The 21,713-nt window shown below is 41.5% G+C and overlaps 1 protein-coding gene across 1 annotated transcript in view; it reads left to right on the top strand.

The window, feature by feature from the left end:
* The first annotated feature begins 2,809 nt into the window (after positions 1-2,809).
* The window catches only part of mmp24 (matrix metallopeptidase 24), a 39,637-nt gene continuing 20,733 nt past the window's right edge, over positions 2,810-21,713 (top strand). The window contains exons 1-4 of the mRNA XM_022742150.1: positions 2,810-2,901; positions 4,638-4,754; positions 13,957-14,056; positions 14,513-14,717. Of these exons, the coding sequence (XP_022597871.1) occupies positions 2,825-2,901; positions 4,638-4,754; positions 13,957-14,056; positions 14,513-14,717 (499 nt within the window). The 5' untranslated portion in view covers positions 2,810-2,824. The remainder of the gene's footprint in view (positions 2,902-4,637; positions 4,755-13,956; positions 14,057-14,512; positions 14,718-21,713) is intronic.

The raw sequence follows: 21,713 nt of genomic DNA, 5'->3' as shown, positions 1-21,713 counted from the left end.
GTGCTGTTCTGTTTGTATTTTATTCTGTTTAATTAAAATGCAAGAAACTTTATTGGTCCCCAGGGGGCAATTTAAAGGGCACATAGAGTAGACATTAAAATAAAATACACAAAAAGAAAAACACAACCAGTCAAACTGTACACACACAGAAAAACAACAAGAAACAACATCAGTGTAAAACAACAAAAAACAAACAATCAACAATGGTGCAAAACTCGCCACAAATAAATTAAGACTCAAAATAAACAGCCGAACATTAAAAACACAGTCTCCCAGTGTCGTAACACAAGCACCAAACACAAGAACGCACAAAGAATATGAACAAACTACTCCACAAGCCGACCGGTCCGACACACAAGATGTCCAGTTTACACAAGGTGACATCACCAAATGTCTCGCTTTATCGAACTCACCCCGGGTTTTCTCCCGACTCAGGTCAGTGACGTCACATCTGGCTTCATACCGCTGACGTGTTGATGTGGTCATTTTCTTTTGTTTTCACTCCTCTCCGACCGGTGTGGTTGACCTCTGACCCGGCGCCACCGGTTATGACGTTGATGTAGTGACGTGATAAACGATTGGGAGTCTGCACAGGTTGTTTTTAATTTGAAAGTGTTCCTGTGTCTGACTTCCTGCCTGGGTGGATCTGCTCTGTGCAGCTTCATGTGTGTTATTTAAACGGAGGAGAGCGGAGAGCCGCATCTGGGCCGCATCTGGGCCGCTTCACAAACACGCTGCGGTGCGTCTGGTTGAACCACTGGAGTGCCGTCGTGACTCCGGTGGATAAAAGTGCAACAAGAATAATTTATTGCATTTATTTATGCTTATATTAGAACATATATAAGTATATGTTGATGACTTAAATCCAGCAATAACGTCTTCATAGAAAACGACTTGTAGGTTTTATTTTCACAGATTCAACGATTGTTTTTCAAAACGCGTCTTTTCCTCATTTTTCTCCAAATGATGTATTTTGAAATGAACCAGAGGGAAACAGAGAGATCCGTGTCCTGACTGATGAGAGTGTGTTATTTAGGTGGCGTAGCTGTCTGGGGGGGGGTGACAGACCGAATCCCTCAGCGGCGGTTACCTCCCTGCGTCCGTCATGGTAGTTAGGCAGACGTTGATATTGTGGCTGAGTGCTGGCTGCCGGGTCTGGACCGGCTGCGAGAGGCTGGCACACACTTTGAAATATTAATGACCCACTGTAGAGAAGGGCTCAGCCTCGCCGCCGTTATCTCTCCCCCACCCTCCTCTCTCATTTCCCTCTCATCCTCTTCTTTCTCTTATCTATCTCTCTGCTGCTCTTCCTCTCCTTCAACTCCTTCTCTCACTTTTTCTTTCCCTTCCTCGCCCTCCTTCATTTTCCTCTCCGTGGCGCTCTCAGGAGGGTTGTGAGATTGTGTTATGTCATATTAAAGAGACAGCAGCTCTGCAAAGTGAAAAATACGACATAATAAGAATCATCCGTGGAAACTTGTGGATTTGGCATCGATTTTCGGATCAGTGTGAATCAAATTTCCTGTGATTCGGGAGGAATGGCTCCTCTCTTGTCCTTTCATCTCTTTCTCTCAGTTTCCCTCTGACATATCCGATAAATCTCTCCGCGTTACTCTCTCTTTCCCTCGGCCCGAGTCTCTTTTTATCCTCTTCCAGTTTGTCATCCCGCCCTTTACTCCCTCCTTCCTCTTGTTCTGCTTTTGCCACATCAAAGAAAAACTCCACTGCAGAACGGATTGTCATGAATCTGTTGTGTGAAGACTTAACTTTATAGTTTCAAAAAAATCACACAGTCAGAAGTCGGACACTTAACCCCCCCCCTCAGACAAAATCCAAGAAACTTAAAAGTAAGTTTACTATAAGGAGGGAGAGGCTGGTCTGATTATTCTTGTGTCTATAAGAGACAATACTTACCTGAGAAATGTATTGCAGTGATCTTAATAGTTAAAAGTGTAAATGTTACAAGGCTCGAGCTGGTAAGAAGAGGCAGAGCGGGTCGTACGCTAATCGAAAGGTGGATGGTTCGATTCCCGGCTCCTCCAGGCGGCATTTCGAAGATACTCGACCGCAGCTGTGCGTACGTTTCCATTAACCTGAGCTAAAGAACGAGCGACGGAAACTCGACGAAGCAATATTTAGCATAAATGAAATGGCGGGAAACTGCTCGCGTTTAATTTGAACGATATCGAGATATCGGCTCTTCTGTATCGTGCCGTCCGTTGACTTCAGACAGGACGAGAGTCGCAGCGTAACGTCGACGACTTTAATCTGATTAACATGAAGTCACCAGGTGATGAAATGAAACCTGTGGTTGTAAATAATCAGTCAGTTGGTTCTTCTGCGTAAAAATCCCTTGATGTGTTTTATATATGATCTGTGTTGTTGATGATGATGAACAGATGAAATTCAAACCACAGCCCCCCTCACCCCCACCCTCCCCCACTCCCCCGATGATTAGTGATCTAATCATTCAGTCGTCTCTTCTCATGGAGAGTGAGCTTTTAGTCATTACTGGAGAATGGCGTCTGTACCATCACAGTAATGTGCACAAACATGCTTTCATCTTTAATATTTAACGAGATGCTTCTACATGGTCTTGGTTTCTTTAGTCGAACTCATTACCTCGAACCTGCGACTACTGTTTTCACCGGTTAAACTTGGATTTGCAGGTAAAGGAAACATTTTAAAGGGTTATAATGGATTATTTTTAAATTAACTGACCTCCACTCTTGTTGTTTTCCCTCCCTCTCAGACGTGGCTGAAGAACTACGGCTACCTGCTGCCTCACGACGTCCGCACGTCAGACCTGCGGCAGGAGAAAGCCATGCAGTCCGCCGTGGCCGCCATGCAGCGCTTCTACGGCATTCCTGTGACGGGAATACTGGACGAGACGACTATAGAGTGAGTCGAGGGACGGGGGGCTGAGCATCTGGGTAACACACATATCGAATATATCATCATTGATAAGGTGAACTTAAAAATACAGTTGCCTATTTATTTATCAAATGACCGTCGGCCTGAAGCTCAGTCCACCTGACGAGAACTGTGGAGTCAGGTAATAATATCCGCGGGTTTGTCAGTACAAACAACCCACAGTCGTTTGATCCATCCAAAAATATTGATCAATGCGAGCTTTAAATTTAAATGTGATGCTCCTGCTTTCAATACACAGGACACGCTGGTTGTTACAGACAAATCCAAGTTTGTGTGGGCGACTCATTCTCCCTCAGATTCAGGAGCATTATTTCATGGCTGTTCTGAAACCTTTTGAGACCACAGTTATGAATAAAGGCCATGCAGATGAATAATGATCGACTATAAAACGACTGTAATTGGTCTGACATATTTAGCCTCAGTGTGCCGCAGCTTCCTGGATGAACCTGAGGAACTGAACAAGGATTTTTAACTAAAGCTTTAAAACCATCATCTCTGTTGCTGTTGCTTTCTCATCTTCTGTCTGTTTCCCTCGGTTTTGAAACCTGCTGACGGAAAACTTCTTAAACTTCGTACTGACATGATGAAGTGTAAACAAATGTCTGAAACCATGTGGCACTTTCTTTATTCCACTGTCCAAATTAAAAACTTAAATGGCTTATTTAACCAAACTTTACTTCCTATAACAGACTAACAATGCTGCTCCTTTATTTTGTGTCTTCTGTGGATCATTAACTGGTGAGGATGATGACGTTGTCTTGGACCTGTTAGCTTTAGCACCAGCCTTATATTAGCATGATAGCATGTGTGTAGCCATCAAGTGCATATTAAAGAATCTTTTTCAGTTGTAGAGTTTTGACTTTTAATTGAATCAGCTGGAAACATTTCTTTTAGAAATTTGTTTTTTTTTTAGAAAACAAAGAGGGTCTTAGCATTAGCATGACCTTATGCTAGTTAGCCAAAGCTAATTAATTCCGCTAGCAAAAGTTGTTACAGAAATCCACAGAAATAGAGTGGCCACACGGATGACGTATTTTTGTAAGCGCCACCGTGTTTCCCTCGTCAAAAAGCCAACGGGACGGCGTGACAACGTTCAACGCCCCCAACAACCTCTGCAGTCTCAGTTAGCCAACTTGTTAGCAACCGGCCTTTTTTTTTAAGAGATGTAAAAGCTCAAAGAAATCAGGATTGAGGTATTTACTGATGTATTTTTATGTCTTGAGCTTGTGATTACCACAGACCTTATTTCAGTCATCAAACCAAAAAAAAAAAACCCAGAGACTTTTGGACGAGGGAACCGGACGTGTTAAAACGCTAACTGATTTCCAGGTTTTAGGACTCATCTCTGTGAGAAGCTGCTTTTGTTCACGTCAGCGTGAAATCAAAGATCCATTGTTCAGACCGTTGCTGAGAATTTTCCCTGGTGAATCTGCCCCCGCTGTAAACTGCACTGAGGGAATGCAAATCTTACCAGATGAAGCAGCAGTAACTGAAGCTTATAGCAAAATTGTCTTTTTATGTTAATGGCTTCAGAGGTTATTGTCTCTACGGACTGAAAATACTCAAACACAACGACGCGCTTGGTTTCCAAGAAATACTTGCATGTGTTTTCTTGAGTCAGCGGGTTTTTTTACCCGTCAGTTTTTTTTTTTTTGCAGATTGGCTGAAAGTGCTGGGTCTTTGAATGTGACTGTTGTGTTCAGGTGGATGAGGAGACCTCGCTGTGGCGTCCCAGATCATCCTCACACCAGCCGCCGGCAAAGGAATAAACGCTACGCCCTGACGGGACAGAAGTGGAGAGATAAAAAGATCTCCTACAGGTACGCCGTCTGCTATCTATGTTCTTTCTTTCTTTATCTCTATTTATTACTTTTTATTTCTCCCCCTGCTTCCCTTTCTTTTCATACATTTTCTCTCTCCGTCCTCCTCCCCGCCCTCCCCGATTGTTTGTCTCCTTCCTACTCGCTCTCGCTCTCTCCCAGCCTGAACTTGGCCAGGCCTAATGTAAATTAGCTCCGTCCCACAGGACCCTGAATGCATCTCGTATCGCTGCATTACATTTCACCCACTCCTCTCTTTCCACCTTTTATTTCATCGTCTCCTACTGTCTACACGCAGTCGAACCCTCCGGATGTGACGATCCAAACCAGCAGCTCGGCCGTGTAATATGGGTCTGATGCAGATTAGAGCCGTCCCACGAGACACTGAACACATCCTAGCTCCCGGTGTGGCTTCTGCCCACCAAATCCTCTCCTGCCTGCCTTTTCTCTAGGTCTCTCTCTCCCTCTCTCGCTTTCAAATTCAAAATAAGCTTTAGTGGCGTGGATAAAATAGGAACAATACTGAGTAAGTGTTCGGGCAGTTTCTTTGTATTCCCATCCTCTGTTTCTAGCTGTGTGCCAGTGTTGATGAACGGGCTGCAGGTTCAAACAGCAACGCTCAACTACTTCAGTTCCTGAACCTAAATTTCAGGTTCTCTCTGGGGGAGAAAGAAATGCTTCAGCTCCTTTGCAAACACGGCAAACACTGCACTTAGGAACCCAGGACGTGTGTTTAGATCAGCTCTGAGAGGAAGCGATTCAGAACATCAGACCTTGTGTTTTGTTGTCTTGTTCCTCATTTGTCTGCAGCAGATTGTCTCCACAGTTTAATTAGATTTCCAGTAACATTCAGGTTTTGTTGGTATTTTTTTTAAATCACCTAACATTTCCACAAAGTTGCAGGGCAGTCCGATCAAACGTTGCATCACTATTTCTTTTTTGTTTTGTTTTTGTTTGTTTGATTGTTTCGAAGACAGAAAAGCTTTAGAAGTGTTTGTGCTGCATCCTGCAGTCCCATCTACACGAGCTGGAGCAGAGCGAGAGCGGCGCTGGCAGCTGCTGGTGCGTCCTTTGGGGCTGTCCTGAAGGATGCAGCTGCCTCTGGAAAGCTGGTTAGCAGCATGTGTGAGGTGGTCTGGTGGGCTGTTTTTATTGACTTAATGATACTGTCTTTTGTGAACTCGTCGACCAAAAAGTGCACAACAGTGACATCAAATTTTAAGAAGTTCTGGTTTGTAAAACAGTGGAAAACAAGGCAGAACCTAGAGCCAACGTCTTTTACAAATGTATGTAATCATAGTGGATAAGAGCTATTTGTGACCCCCAGAAAACCCTGTTTCCTAAATGTTCAACTCATCTGCATAAAGATGAGATCAGATATGTTAATTAGTAGGCTTGGGCCGATATTTGATAATATTGAATATCGAGAAATTTCCCTCCATATGCAACATTTTTCATAACACATACAACATTTTTTTTTCTGCAGTTTTGCACAGTCCGCTCTCTTGTTTCCCCCGTTTCCCCTCTTTGTGCTAAGCTAAGCTAACTAGCCGCTAGTTGTAGCTTCATATATAAAGTGCAGATTTAACTCTCAGCTTGAAAGCGAAAAAGTTTGTTTTCGAAAATGTGGAACTATTCCTCTTATCCTGGGATCGGATCTCTGACAACCATCTCCCTCTTTTATTTTAATCTCTCTGTCTGTAAAGTCTCTCTCCTTCCTTTAACCCACTTAAAATCTTTCTCTATTTCTTGTCTTCCCTCTCTTTTTCTGTCTTTCTCGTCTTTTTCTCACTGTTTGAACCTATTTCCTCCAAGTTTTCCAGTTGTTTTCTTTATTACACGCTACAATTAATCATTAACAACTTGTTATTTTGCTGCTTTTATGTGAGAATTTTAGTCTCTTCTCACCCTCCTCTCTTTCTCTCACTCCTCCTTTCATCCCTTCTCTCCTCCTTTCCCTCCAAACCATCCTACTCAGGGCTTTATAGGTCTAATGTAAATTACGCCACTCCCACGAGACACTGAATGCATCCCAGCTCTCCTGCATTACAGCTACCCACTCTACGGCGTTACATAAAACCCAAAGTGTGAGATCACAGTCCTATCTGGTTACTCTTTACTGTATCTGAGTCTCCACAGCCCTCCTCATGTTTCACCTGCTATCAGCTGTCACATTCCTGCAGGGCAGCTCCGCGTTGTCTTCAGCTCTGCAGCCGCCGCTCCAGCCGCATTATCGTTAGAATCGTTTTTAACTTAATTGTTCTTCTTCTCAGGCGCCAAAGCATCTCCAGAGCCGGCCCCCTTTCTCCTATGAAATACACTCGCATGTAACTAATTTGCGATGGGTAATGTTTTGGAGGAGGCTTAATGCAGCCTGGATTATATTATTCACTATTCAGACTTATGTTCACAGGCAAAGGTTTTGTTCCACTGCATTAAATAGGTTTACACTTTTATACCCAAGAAAAGTTGCAGAGAGAGAAGGCCGGATCTTAAACCCGCAGTGATCGATATTTCTGCAGCTGTTTAGCCTCCTGAAGCTTATTCGTAAAGCTCCTTTCAACAACAAAGTGATTCAGAGTGATTTACTGTAAGAAAAAAAGACACGATGTGAAAGTAACAGGGTAATATAAAAAAGACACATATAGACCTGATGGACTTTAGTTGATTGTTTTGATTTTAAACCTGTGTTTTGACTGTCTGGTCCAGTCTTAGATTTAATAGCTGATTACTCAAGTTGTTGATGAACATAAAATGAATCACCAACAACAATCGATGAATCATCAAAGTGAAGGTGTCAGGAATTTGCTTTTAGCTTCTGAAATTTGATGATTTTCTGCTTCAAGCTGTTGTTTATCATTTTAAATGATATTTCTTTGGGTTTTTAACTCTAAGCTGGTAAAATCAAGCAATTTAAAGGCATCACTTTTGGGTATTTTTCACAATTTTCTGACACTTTATGGACTAAACAATTAATCTATTCACTCCCAGTCTACAGACAGAGTCCACGCAGCAACATGGATCATGCTGAGAGAGATGATCTCCCTTAATAAGCAAACATGAGCATTAAATCTTAGATAGTAAATAATAAGTGTCGGATTACAATGTCGATGCTTCACCTGCATGAATATGATTTGACACAATGAGCCAGTGATTGTGAAGCACGTATGAAAGAGTTGATGCCGATCCACCAGTACAGCTGCAGCTTCAGTTCTCAGCCAGAACTATTCTTAATTAATCGAAGAAAAAAATCTGCAGATTAATCAGTAGTTAAGCTCTTTTCGACGGGTCTTAGGCAAAGATCGTAGCTCTGATAAACCCGCGATTCTCTGCCTGTCCTGCATCCTCTGGGGACCATGAATCTCTGTACGAAATTCAACTGCGATCCCTCGAAACGATGGAAATTAAATTGGTGGACAAGTTAGGAGGCTTCATCCTCTGGAGACAGTGAACATCTGAACAGCATTTCACTGCAATCCTGCTGAGATATTTCCTGGTCTGGACAAACGACTGACCAACACGCTACACCGCTAAAAGGAACCATTCAGAAAGTGACGATAACATAACCAAAGAACTGAATTAATGAAAGCCAACATGGGATGTTCTCTAACTATTCCTTCTGCATGATCCACTTCGCTATTGTCTATCTGGATGCTCATGTGGCAAACCCCTGCTGGGTAAGCCAAAATAGGGCTTGACACATTTTCCAGAGGGCGATAGCGACACACCGTAGCGCCGTATTTGGCCATATTCATTTCAAGGTCCCATATAGTGTAAAGGTAGATATCCGAAAGCCCTGAGCCCCCCCCCCCCCCCCCCCCTGCTATATTTTTTATTCAATCACCCAGAAAACAGTCAGCCAATCAGAAGAGAGGCTCAGAGCCTCCTCTCTTCTGATTGGCTCACTGACCTGTTGTTACCAGAGCTGCAGAGAGAAGCCTGAGAGAGGAGATGTAAAACTACACTGAGATGGTTTTTGGTTCTTAAAACCACAATTACATCTTGTTACGGAATCAACGCTTCAAATAAAACACAGAAGAAGAAGAAAATATGGAGCTTTAATCCCAGAAAACTACATAGAAACAATGAAAAATGCATTAAACTGCTGTTGTTTTTCAGTATGCTCGCATCACATGCAGATACTGAAGAGGTCTAAGGATATTGATGAGCTAAGTCAGGATGATTTTCCTCTCTGCTCTGTTCAGCTACTTCGGAGCAGCTGGAGCAAAGCATCGACATGACACCGACGGCAATGCAAAGAGACACATTTAGAGGAATTTTAGGGCTGCTGGCAAATGGAAATTATCACCCACTGCTAGATGCTGTAGCTGCAAGATTATGCAACCGTGCGTCTCTAAATAAAAAATTTCCATTGATGCCTCAGGACAGGGAGGTGAATTTTAAAGAACAGTTGAGAAAGGAGGAGAGAGAGAGAGAGGAACATATCAAGTGAAGAATTAAAAAAAAAAGAAGCTGAGACAGAGCAATCACAAGAAAGGTGTTTAACTTTTATGTTGACGCTTCGGCAACATCGCTCTTAACTTTCTTGCCAACAAAGCACCTTTGACTGAAACTGAGCTGAAAGATGATGATAAGCAGAAACAGAGAGAAAACTTCTGCATCTTCAGTTCTGACTGACTGACTGGAGGATCCTCTGAGGATGACGAGTGCATGTGTTGACCAGATGTAAATACGGGAACGTCGAAAGAATAAGAGGTTCGTTTCATCGATGCTAGCAGCATCGCAGTGTTGGTCTGTTGGTCTTCCACTTTGGTTCAGACTGGACTGCCAGGAAATTTGGTTCAGACATTCATGTTCCCCTGAGGATGAATTGCTTTCAATGTTTTCATCTAATACCGTCATCAGGTTAAAGTTTCGATATGTCCACTACTTTGGTTTACAACTCATACTGTGATATGACATTTATGGTCCCCAGAGGATGAATCCCACTGACTGAGGTTGACATTTTTGCTTTTTAGTGAAATATTTTGACAGCTAATGGATAGATTGCCATGAAATGTGCTTTCATTTTCCCCTGAGGATTAATTGTAATAACTTTCATTATCCACTGAATTTTCATCTAATGCCATTATCAGCTGTAAATTTCAATATGTCCACTACTTTGGTTTACAACTCCTATAATATGATATTCATGGTCCCCAGAGGATGAATCTTATTGACTTCGGCCCCTGTTTTTTCCTGCAGATCCACATTGAGGTTGACATTTTTGCTTTTTAGTGAAATATCTCGACATCTATTGGATGGATTGCAGTGAAATGTAGCTACATTCATTCATAATCTCCTGAGGATGAAGTGTCATAACTTTGATGCGTTAACTTTTTGCCATCATCAGGTCAAAGTTTTAATTTGTCCAGTTTTTTGGTTCATGACCAAATACCTCCAGAACTAATGACATTCCCATCAGCCTCAGCTGTTCTTTGTGTCTAGTGGTCATTAGTAAATGTTAGCATGCTAACACGCTGAATTAACATGGTGACAGTGCTGAACATTACACCTGGTTGACATTAGCATGTTAGCATTGTTATTATTGTAAGTACAGCCTGTAGACGTCTTGTTTTCCTACCGTCCCTTTTTCCTGTCTTAGTTATGAATCTACATTACAAGTCATCCATAGAATCTGAATGTTTTGATAAAGGAAAAAGTTTTAATAAAGTTTAGATTGATCATCTACTTCTGGTCAGACACATTGATTTTCACTCATTCTTGCCCTTTACCTTCGTTTGATGCCTTTTAACTCTCTGCGGAATATTCTGTTATTTAAATATGTCAGGTGTGTGTGTGTGTGTCTGCTGATATCCAACTGAAGTGCTAGACAGTGTGTGTGCGTGTGTGTGTGTGTGTGTGTGTGAGACAGAAGACCATCTGTGTGTTTTGGCCACAGGTCATTTGGCCAGCTTCAGTGCCATAACGTTCCACGCCATTTACTCAAATCAGACAACTGCTACCTAGCCGTCTGCTTGGCAGACACACACACACACACACACACACAAACACACACACACACTCACACACATTAATCGCTGGGCTTTGGGGTTGAAAGTTGGATTTATAAATAAACTTTATGAAGGGATTTGCATGCAGAGAGTTATGAAAAGCAGCATAAATCTTAACTCTGGGGTTCTCAAACTTACTTGCGTCCACTGTCAGCAAACGGAGATTATATGCTTCAACAGACAGGGTACCTAATCAAATTTGTTATAACACTCCCAAATTCAAATTCAGTCTGTAAAATATGATCGATCATCCACCAATTGCAAAAGAAAAAAAAGGCACTTTCCTCATTTCCAAATATGGAAAGACAATAAAAAATCAGCTGTCAAAACAAACAATCTTTGATTCATTCTTTTATTTTTTATTTATTTATTATTACGGTTTGTGTCAGCCATTCACTGCACAATGTTGCAGCAAACAACCCGTCAGAAAAGTTAAATAAAAAGACTTAAATTTGCTCAACTTCAAGAGTCAGTGTGGCTCTTCAAGATTAGCTGAGACAGCACAGACTCCGGCCAAACACACTGGCAGTCCTTAAAGTAATTCCCTCTGACTCAACAACAACAACAACAACCTCTTTAAATTTCAAGTCATGTTTTATATCTGCAGTCGCTCTGAATTTCTTCACATGGCCATTCAGAGCAAACATCAAACACAAATCTACACATTAATGCAGAGAAGTGAATTGAGTTGTGTTTCTCTTTAATCCTAATGTTGCTGTTACTAGCTCAGAAAAGATGCTTGACATTGTTTGATCAGCTTGATGACCTTTCCTAAATACATGAGAATTGCTAATAAACGAGCCCACTGCAAAAAAAAATAAAAAAAAAATGGCTCATTACTCCTTTTTTATAGGCTGGAAAATATGGTGAGTACCATGAATCTTCATTTGGTCTGTGTCTGTGATCGCTGTTAATTGTACTTTCTATGCAGAACTAATGCCCCCAAATCTCAAATAAGTCTTCTTAGAGTTTTATAGGAGGTCGAACAGGAAGTTGGACCTCTCACTCTGTAGGACACAACAATCTCCCTGTGAGTCACAAACAATGAAGGAATACACATCTCTTCCTGCATAGCTTATTATTATTTAAACATTAAATATTCCCTTATTTGGTGAAATAAAAATACTTCATTGTTATTTCCATGTTTTGTCACCTTCATCACGTGTGCACGTCCAGCGTGTGTCAAGGTGAAGGCGCTACCACATCAGCACTTTTCTACGAGACTGTCCCGTAAAGAAACCAGACCACAGGGCACGTCTGTGCAGCAGCTTATTGTGACCCATAGTTACGTTTTGTTGCTAGGCGACACCTAGTGGTCGTAGTAATTATGACAGGAGCGAAGGGAAACAAAACACAGGAGACCGGTGTTAACCTTGTTGTTATTATTGTTACCATGACAACAAAGATCGTCTAATCTTAAGGAAGTACTTATTTAAACGCAAACCACGATCTTTTGCTGAGCCTAACCAAGCCATGACTGTTTGTTGACGTAACCAAGGCAACGGTGGTCCGGTACACCTGCCGCTATAGGGCCGGCATTTCAGGAGACGCTCGTATTGGGTCGTGTCGGAGGGTTGGATGTGGATGTTCAGGTTGGAGGAGTTGTTGTTTTCTACATACTGGGTTTTAATAAAGTCAGAAACAAATATTTTAAGAGAAAAAAACAAAAAACAAAAAACAGATTATTATGGCTTTTATAAAGATATCAGAGCCAGTTGCGATCATTGAAGATCGGCTGCTGTGAACACTGAGAGAAGCTACTTTTTCCTCTTTTTCATCTCAGTCGGACTCAATCTGCATCATCCTCGTGGTTATTCAAATCATGTTGTACATTCACTCCATCATGAACCCCAACAAGTATATCTCCATTCCCAGCGTGACACGGTGCCCAACAACCCGTAAACTACAGGAAGTGCAGAAAAACATTTCTATTTCTTTGCCAGTTGGATTTATTTATTCGCTGTTGTGCGCTCATGTATCAATGTTGGATTATGGCAGTTGTGTAATGTGCTGGTATTTATTTCCATAATAGATTTTTCTGGATGGGAACAAAGTATTTGCCCCCCTGTTGAGAGACAGATTGTGTGAAATGACCCCTCATCACCCGCTTAGCCATCTCGCTCTCTTGTCCTAGCTTTTCTTTCCTACCCCCCCCCCCAACCACCACCACCACCACCACCTCTCTGCTGCTGCCAATCACTCCCATCTGTCCTCTAACACTCCAAGACGCTACACGCATGTGTTTCCTCACAGTGAGGCGAGTGAGAGAACATGTAATGATATACCGTCCCCTCTCTCGCAGCAAAATAGATATGGGTGCCGCGTCTCGTCTCCTGCAATTACTCTGTAATGACCTTTCTGCCTCATTCGTCTCTTATAGCTGAAAGCTGCATCACACCCCGCGCAGGGAGGACGGCTTAGCTGTGATGCTGCTGCTACAGTTTCTGAATACCAAACCTAAATTACCTGCAAATACTCAGTACCCAGTATTACTCCTAAAGAGTACAAGTGTGGGTTAGTAGACTAATTAAAATTCAGTTGAATTGCGTTGCTTTAAAGGAAGAGTACAACATGATTATTCACAAGAAGATAAATAACACACCCATGTCTCAGGGTCAGCAGATGGCTAACTTAGCTTAGCATAAAGACTGGAAACAGGGGGAAACAGCTAGCTTGGCTCTGTCTAAAGGTAAATAAAACCTTCTCACCAGCAACTTTTAAAGCTCCTTAAAATACATTACAACATTACATTCCTTTATTTCATCTGTATAAAAACCGAAGTGTAAAAACTAATTATTTTTCTTTCATTTGTTTCTATTATTTGGAAAGTACATTTTCAGTGATACACAAAATCTCCTTGAAAGGTGGTAAAAGGCGCCACAACAGGAGGATAATTAAGCTCAGCACTACAATAACAGGACTATTATTCTGCATTTAAAAAACACGAGGCACCGAGTTGGTGGGGGTGCGTTGTTTAACGTACATGTAATACAATCCACACCTAACCTTTGTTACCTATACATGCCAGCCACTGCTAACGTAAACCTCAGCACAATCTGTTTACCGTTTCATGGTCAGTAAATTAACTGTATCCACAGCCGTCAACAAGTAAACACCACTAACTGGCGTTGGCTCACTCTAGTTTTGTTTTTCACATAACTAAATCTTGTTTTTCCTTTTACCCGCAGCATATCTAACTTCACCCCTAAAGTGGGGGAGAAGGACACCCAGAGAGCGATCCGACAAGCCTTCAATGTGTGGCAGACGGTCACTCCGCTCTCCTTCCAGGTCAGAGAAAACATTTGCCTCCGAAGTGTTTTAAAAAATGTACAACATGAGTTGTTGCACCCCAGATAGCAAAATAAGTGTGGCCCGTACTTGGGCCACATGCATATTTATCTTCTTGCCTAGTATATGCCTGGCTCTTTGGCCCGAATCCCATATACGGCAAGATTGTCAAATGCTAATTCAACATCTGGACCAATTCTGGCACACACACAGAAAATCTTGTGGCTGTCAGCCAATACCAGAGGATAACAGACAGAATCTGCCCAGATGTGGGAGGTTATGGGCCAGACTTGGGCCGAGGACCCGGACAAATGTTGGGCCGAAGTTTCATTTTGTTATCTGGGACACTAGAGTCACTTTTGATTGAGTCCCAACTAAAATATATAATATAATTTACAGTATTTTGTGACTGATTCTGAATTTGTGTCTGTATTTTCTCTCCACTCTCGTGTTCAGGAGGTGCCGTACTCAGAGATCAAGACCGAGCGAAAGGAGGCAGACATCATGATCTTCTTCGCCTCTGGTTTCCATGGTGACAGCTCTCCGTTCGACGGAGAGGGGGGTTTCCTAGCCCACGCCTATTTCCCCGGCGCTGGCATCGGCGGTGACACACACTTTGACTCTGACGAGCCCTGGACGCTGGGCAACGCCAACCATGACGGTAAGACGTCTAAAAAGTTCCTACGTTTTTCTGTGCACTCTAATTTGGATTTGTTTCTCTAGGGGGGGGGGTTTCAATATTACCTGCGTCGGTGACTGATTTGAATCCTTACCCAGGGGCATTTTTATGATTTTTAAACCCACGATCCCATAATAATTACACCTGCAATTACCTACTTCAGTGACTGGCTTGTCCGTCGCAGAGAAATATTGCGTTTTAAAAGTGTGTTTCTGAGTCTTAACACATAAAACTGCTGTTACTACCTGCGATATATTTCGCTAACTTTAGACAGTTCATACAAGAAAATGAAGAAAAAGTGAAGATAAACACAAGCTCATGTTGTTTTCCATGTGATTAGAGCGTTGGTTCATTTTATATAGCCGAACTTATTTTATATGTATTGAACTTCAAGTATTTGTCACTGTTGCAGATAGCAGTCTAAATGCTAATGTGTCAACCAAACGTCATGGCATTAAGCTGTTGAGATATATATGTGTAAGCTACTTTATGATGGCGGATGGATGGAGGAAAGGTCAGGGGATCACCAGAGTTGGCATGATTCCTCCTCTGAGGACCACGAATGTCTGCACAAAATTTCATGGCTATCCATCCAGTAGTTGTTGAGATATATCAGTCTGGAGCAAAGTGGTGGACTGATCACATGGCTAAACACATCAGCTGATCATTCAGAAAAAGACATTTTAAGTAATTTGCAACTGTCTTCCTTTTTAACATTATTTCTGAATGGGGCTTTAAAACTGTTTCCTCTACTGAAATTCATGCTTCATCGTTGGTGCTTTCGGGTTAAGTGAAGACAGGTTACAACTAGAGGCACATTTGTTAGATTTGGGGATGCTAATAGGCTTTGCTTATGTACAACAACACATACAGCTGTTCCTGGTCTCTCTCTCTCTCTCTCTCTCTCTCTCTCTCTCCCCCCCTCTCCCCCTCTCCCTCCTCTTTCTGGCATTGTCTCAACCCAATTAGTCGAGTCTGGTTCTGTTGCAGGTTTCTTACTGTTAAAAGGAAGTTTTTCCTCTCCACTGTCACAAAGTAAAATGCCTTTACATAATGCATGTTATGATTCGGTGCTCTCAGGAGTTGTTCATTTTGTTAGCACTAGCTAACATCAGCATTAAAAGCTGTTTACCAGTCTTGGCAAGAGCTTCAGCCCTTGTTGTCTTTACACTACAAAAGCTTATAATACTTCCTCTGAGCAGCGCTACATCTTCAGGGACAACTGCGCGCTGCAGTGACTCGGTATCGGAAAGTGAGGAGACAGTTCGACTGGGCTGGGGCTAGCTGGTTAGCATGCTAACTTTAGTAGTAGAAAAGAAGTGATAGAAATAGAAGCAAAACAATATGTTTGATGCTTGATGTTGGATGATGAACTCACAGCGTTTATTGGTAAGTAAACAGCTGCTAATGCTAACGTTGGCTATGTAGCAATATCATTATTGCTATTAGCCTATTAGTTATGTTATGATTTTGACTACGACCTTGAGTGAATCTGGTTAATGTAGAAATATTACAGCTGGTGTTAGCATTGCCAATGACAGTTGAATGAAATACCAACTGATTAAATGATTTTTTTTTTTTTTTCAGTTTTAATACAAAGCATTTGTAAATGAAATGCTTTGTAGGAAAGTGTCCCGAGTCGCCGCTCCTCTATCTTTGAGCACCAGACCGTTTAGACACTGGATGAAAAACGCTTCACTTTGTAGTTTTTTTTTTTTCCCTCCGTCTTCTATCTCAGTTTGACAAATGACTTATGCCAGATTCCCTCTGCTTGAATAACTGTAGTGTTGATAGAGAGAGAGAGAGAGAGAGAGAGAGAGCGAGACTCAGAGAGAGGGGGTGATAGAGCGGGAGAGGAATCTGGTTTGAGAGATTAGCAGAAAAGAGAATTAGCTTTGACAGAGAAGCTCTAAATTTGCCGTACCACATTATAGCAAGCATGTGAGTCTTCTTCCAGTGTGAACTGTCCCAGGAAATATGTAGAGATTCTTGGGATGTAATACGGCAGTTTTAGTTTAATGTAGTGTAAAGTTTTCTGCACACATACATAATTTTTCTTGATGTTTCTTCGTTGCTAAACTGCTGATTTGTCAATATATACATATACTCATAAACTGAGGAGTAAGTCATCTATCAGTACCGTCAGTGTGTGTGTGTGTGTGTGTGTGTGTGTGTGTGTGTGTGTGTGTGTGTGTGTGTGCGGTCACCCAGGTTCTTTTTATCTCTAAAATCCCTTCAAACACAGAGACACATACACACACACACACAGACACACACACACACGGAGTAATTGAAAGATTAGAGACAAGATAGTGAGACGGCAAAGTTCTCAGACGCTTCGGAAACTAATTCATGGTATCAGCTTCAGAAGGACGTCGCTAGGACAAACGGGCCTCATTTTCACCTTGGTTTAAAACCTGTTTTTTTTTTTTGTTGCCGCCGGTGAGAGACAGTTTCTGTTATTAACCTCTGAACACCTGGAGGAGAGAACTGAAAGGCACAAGTGTCCACGTCAAAGATGCGAGACACTCAAACTCCTGAATGAAAACAATCTGTCCTCTGTTCTGGACAACGTGAAAAGCTCAATAAATGTCCACAAAAAAACTTCACGCTCATTAGTGTGGAAATATTTGAGTCTGAACCAAAGCACAGGACTGAACATCCAAAGAGCCGTCGTACCAGTAATCTTTTTAAAAATGTATTTATACTTTATTTGATCAGGAAGTCACATTGAGATCAAGATCTCATTTACAAGTGAGACCTGAGTACAGAAAAATAATTAAATTAAATTAAATTACAAAGACAAATATCAATGGCAGAGATATTAAATTTCAGTGATTTAAATGATCTCTCTTCATATAAAAAAGCAGGATCGATCGCCTCCTAATGATATTGATGACGGAGAAGAATCTAAACATATAAACCTGCACAGTACTGTAGCATCAGTATTCTTTCATACAGTATACAATATAAAATAATGCACTTTCATCTCTAAATTTTACTTAAGGTGTTTGTTGCAGTAGATAAAATAAGTGGAGTGGTGTGATGTGTGACAGTAGGAACTGTAGGATAATAGATAATGTACAGAAATAACTATTATATTTGTAAAAAGCAACATTATAATTAAATAAATCCAAGTCTTGATTGTGAGACTTTAAAGTTTTATCCTTAAAGTCTGAGTTAAGGTTTCCTTAAAATGTTCACTTAAGTATTTAAGGTTTTCTCCTTATCTTGGTTTTATAATTAAGGACTCACTTGAAGTCGGTTAAACCGCTGCAAAAGACCTTAGCAACCAAAGTAAGGTAAAAAAGTAAAGGTTCCCCCTGAGTCTGAAAATGAAGATTTTCTGCACAGCAACCTGAAGTAACTCTAAGATTAAAACTTAAGTGTCTTACTTAAGTAGAAAACTTGGCGACCGGACACATGATCTTCCGGAGGGAGAGCAGCGACAGACACACACAGAGTGTGAAGAATGAAATATCACCCGTCTGAAACAGTCACAAAACACAAAATGCCAGAAGAATTAGTCCTCAGTGGATAAATTGGTACAGATTTCCCCTCCACACCGCCTGGTAACATTTTAAGTAACTGACATTTCACTTCCTCACTTTGACACGAGCACGAGTCAGACTTTGTCCCTGTACACAATGCAAACATTCCTCCTTTCATTTTCATGATTTACAGGTGTGTTCCACTGCATAAGTGATGAAGCAAGTGTTAAATAAATCTGCTCTCGTCTTCTAATTGAGCGAATATTTCACACAGGACGTGTTTCTGGACGGGAATAGGTTTGAAAAGTCGGGGTATGTCGAACGTAATTCTTTATTAATGGTTATCGCGGGAGAGAGAGAGAATGAGAGAAAGAAAATATTCTTGGCAGGTAATTTGTTGTGCGTTACTTGGCAGGTGATCCAAAAAGTTAATTTCAGATGCTGCTTGTACAAAATGATCCCTGGCACGCAAACTCATCTCTGCCAGAAATGTACATTTTGCAGCGGGAGAGATGCCCGAGCCGAACAAAGCGGACTCTGTGGACACGTCGGACTGGGATTACTTGAGAGACAGGTTTCATCGCCGCATATATCAAACATCAGCTTTTATCACAGGCGGGAAGACGTCTGTAGGGGGCAAACATGATAGGCGAAGCCGTTATCGCCGCTGCGGGGCGTCGCGGCGGACTACAGACCGACCACAAGGGGAGAGGCAGATGCATAGAGAGAGCCCACTGGGAATTCCCTCGAGCCATCGTACATGAAGTGTACTTCTTGTGCTGTAAAATCATCTTTATCTTTCCCTGCGACTCTGAAGAAAGAGATAGAGGCTGGTGGAGGGGATGGAGGAGGAGGTGGAGGGCTGTGGTGAGAGGAGGAGGAGGAGAGATAAAGAAGGAGGCAGAGGAGGAGAGGGATGAAACACGGCAGAGTGTGAGTCTGCGTGTGTTTTTGAAGGTGTGAGAAAGAAAAGACGTAAATTAGGAGAAAAAAGCAGGAAAGTTAAAGAGTAAAAGAAACAGAGGGATGAATAAATCAATATTAAACCAAAATCAATTTTTGCACACAAGTAGCATAACCCTGCTTTTATCCAGGCGTGGGCTGTGGTCGGTCCACGCCACTTTGGTCTCAATCTCAACGACTACTGGGTGCAGTCACAGCCCCGAGAGGACGGACGACTTTTCCTCCAGTGCAAAAGATAACAACATTCCCATCAGCCTCTGCTGTACTTTGTCTTTAGTGCTAATTATCAAATGTTGACACATTACCTGCTAAACATCAGTACGTTAATGCAGTTATCATGTCGGACTGTAATTGTAAACAGCTGTAAACATCAATCCTCTTGGTTTAAAAGATACTGAGGTTTGAAAACCTTCATCTTTGGCGTTTGAATCTAAATCAGTTCTGATATCAACACTGATACGATCGATTCAGCTCATTTAAAAGGAGCAATTCACAGTTTGTTTGTGTCTGTTTTCACCTGTTAACAAACTGCTCCAAGTACAGAACACAACTAAAGTAGGGAATGAAGTAGGTTTGGGGCCGATATTCAACAATATTGAATATCGCGATATTTCCTGCCATATGCAAAATGTTTCATGTGTTGAAAAATATCAGGGGAAAAAACTTTGAATGTGGCAAATAAAACTGCAGTTTAGTGGCAGCGTCACTTCTACCTGAAACATAAAATACAATAATATAATTATATTATATTTGGGTTGGACTGTATTGAGATATTAAATTTTGGATATCACCCAAGTGTGGGTGGGGGGTAGCCATCTTGGAATAATAAGCCTCCAAATCATCATTAACTCTTCATTCAAGCTTCTTCTTATGGCAGCGTAATCCACCACACCTCATTTTAAGGGAAACCTTCTTTTTGCTTTTGAAGAATCACAGTGATTTCACTTATTCTGGTTGGAAACATGAAGGATTTCTGCCCATTTTACTTCCTTTAACTTCAGAAATGTTTCTGTTACAGCATTGTCAGTGTTTGGTAGGAAAATAAATTTGATTGTGTATTGATATTATTCTACTATTCAACAGAGAGAAAGAGCAGAAACAAAACAGGAAAATAAATATGTAAGTTTAGAAAGAGGAAAGGAAGAAGAAAATTAATGAAAGAAACTTCAGCTTCTGCTCTTTGGCTCTGACCATCTTTACAGTTGCATTAGTCTATAAGTCAGCTGCCGGCCACCGAGGCTATAATCTTCAAACAGACCAGCCTGAGTAAAGAAAGAAAGATAATTATGTTCTGTAATTAGGTTCAAACAGAGTCAAACCCAATTACTGAGGCGATGAAATGTATTAATTTGAGCTGTGTTCAGGCCGTAAGAAGTCATTAAGCATCTGACAGCAACTCAAAATCTCAGCTCTTAAGATTATGACAGAGAGCCTGGTTTTTAACAAAGCACAAAGGAATACACGGCGTCCGGGAAAACACAGCCCTCTGTTCTCTTTCTTGCTATTATTTTGATTGGTTGAAAGAGGAGTGCAAGTGGCGAGGCGAATAGTAGTGAAAAGTAGTGTTGTTTTTGTCGCTGCAGTGGAGCGCTCCAGCAGGAAAATCATCCCTTTAAGAGATTATCCACATCCTCCCTTTCTGCCTGAATCACACCCTCCTCTCTGCGACTTTCTCCTCCGTCGGATCCAAATTCTTTCATCATCTCATTTCCTTTCCACGAACGTCCTATATTTATGCATTTAGACCCAATTTACACTTGTCATTTCATTAATTTTTATGAGCGTTTAGAGATTTTAAGGTCTCCAGCACAGCGTGAGTCGCATATCCAAATTAAAAGAAGAAAGAAGAAGAAGAAGAAGGAGAAGGAACTTTTCATTTACATTTAGCTACATATCCGTGTTAGCCAGATCTTGAATCTGATTGCACTCCTTCCTGGTTTTACACACAGCTACATCAGGGTTGGCTGGACTTCAGTCAAGAGGGTCGAGGCCAGAAGAAGAATAAGGGTTGGTTTACGCTCAATCAGAACTAGTTCATAAAGATCCCATATAGTCTAAAGGCAGATGTACATGTGTTATTTGATTATAGATCAGGTCTAGGTTCTATATTAATACTGTGAAAGTATCAAAGCCTCAGTCCACAGAGAAATGCACACAGCCTGTATTCAGAAACTGAGCCTTAAAACGAGTCGTCAGGACTTCCTGGAACTTTGTGATGTCACAACAAAGCAGTCACCACCATGTCAGATTGTCTGTTTTGAATGGTTAGGACGCAGATCCCTCAGCCCGGCATCAGGAGGGTGCGTGGGGAGGGGGTTTCTGAAACTTTCCGACCCTCAGACAAGCGGTTCTGATGGAGTTTACTGGCTCCTTAACTTTTAGTAGTTTATTTATAACCATAATCAATTAGTCCATCGACTGAAAATTATTCTGCAGAACATTTACTGCAGGAAAATGGTAAAAATTCAGGTTTTAAAATGTTGTAAATTGTTAGTTTTCTGTGGCAGTACACTGAAGATCTTTG

The sequence above is a fragment of the Seriola dumerili genome, unplaced genomic scaffold, assembly GCF_002260705.1.
Source record: "Seriola dumerili isolate Sdu_G_001 unplaced genomic scaffold, Sdu_1.0 BDQW01000066.1, whole genome shotgun sequence".
NCBI classification, from domain to species: Eukaryota; Metazoa; Chordata; class Actinopteri; order Carangiformes; family Carangidae; genus Seriola; species Seriola dumerili.
Note: the sequence above shows the minus strand (reverse complement) of the source record. Positions and strands in the feature narration are given on the sequence as shown.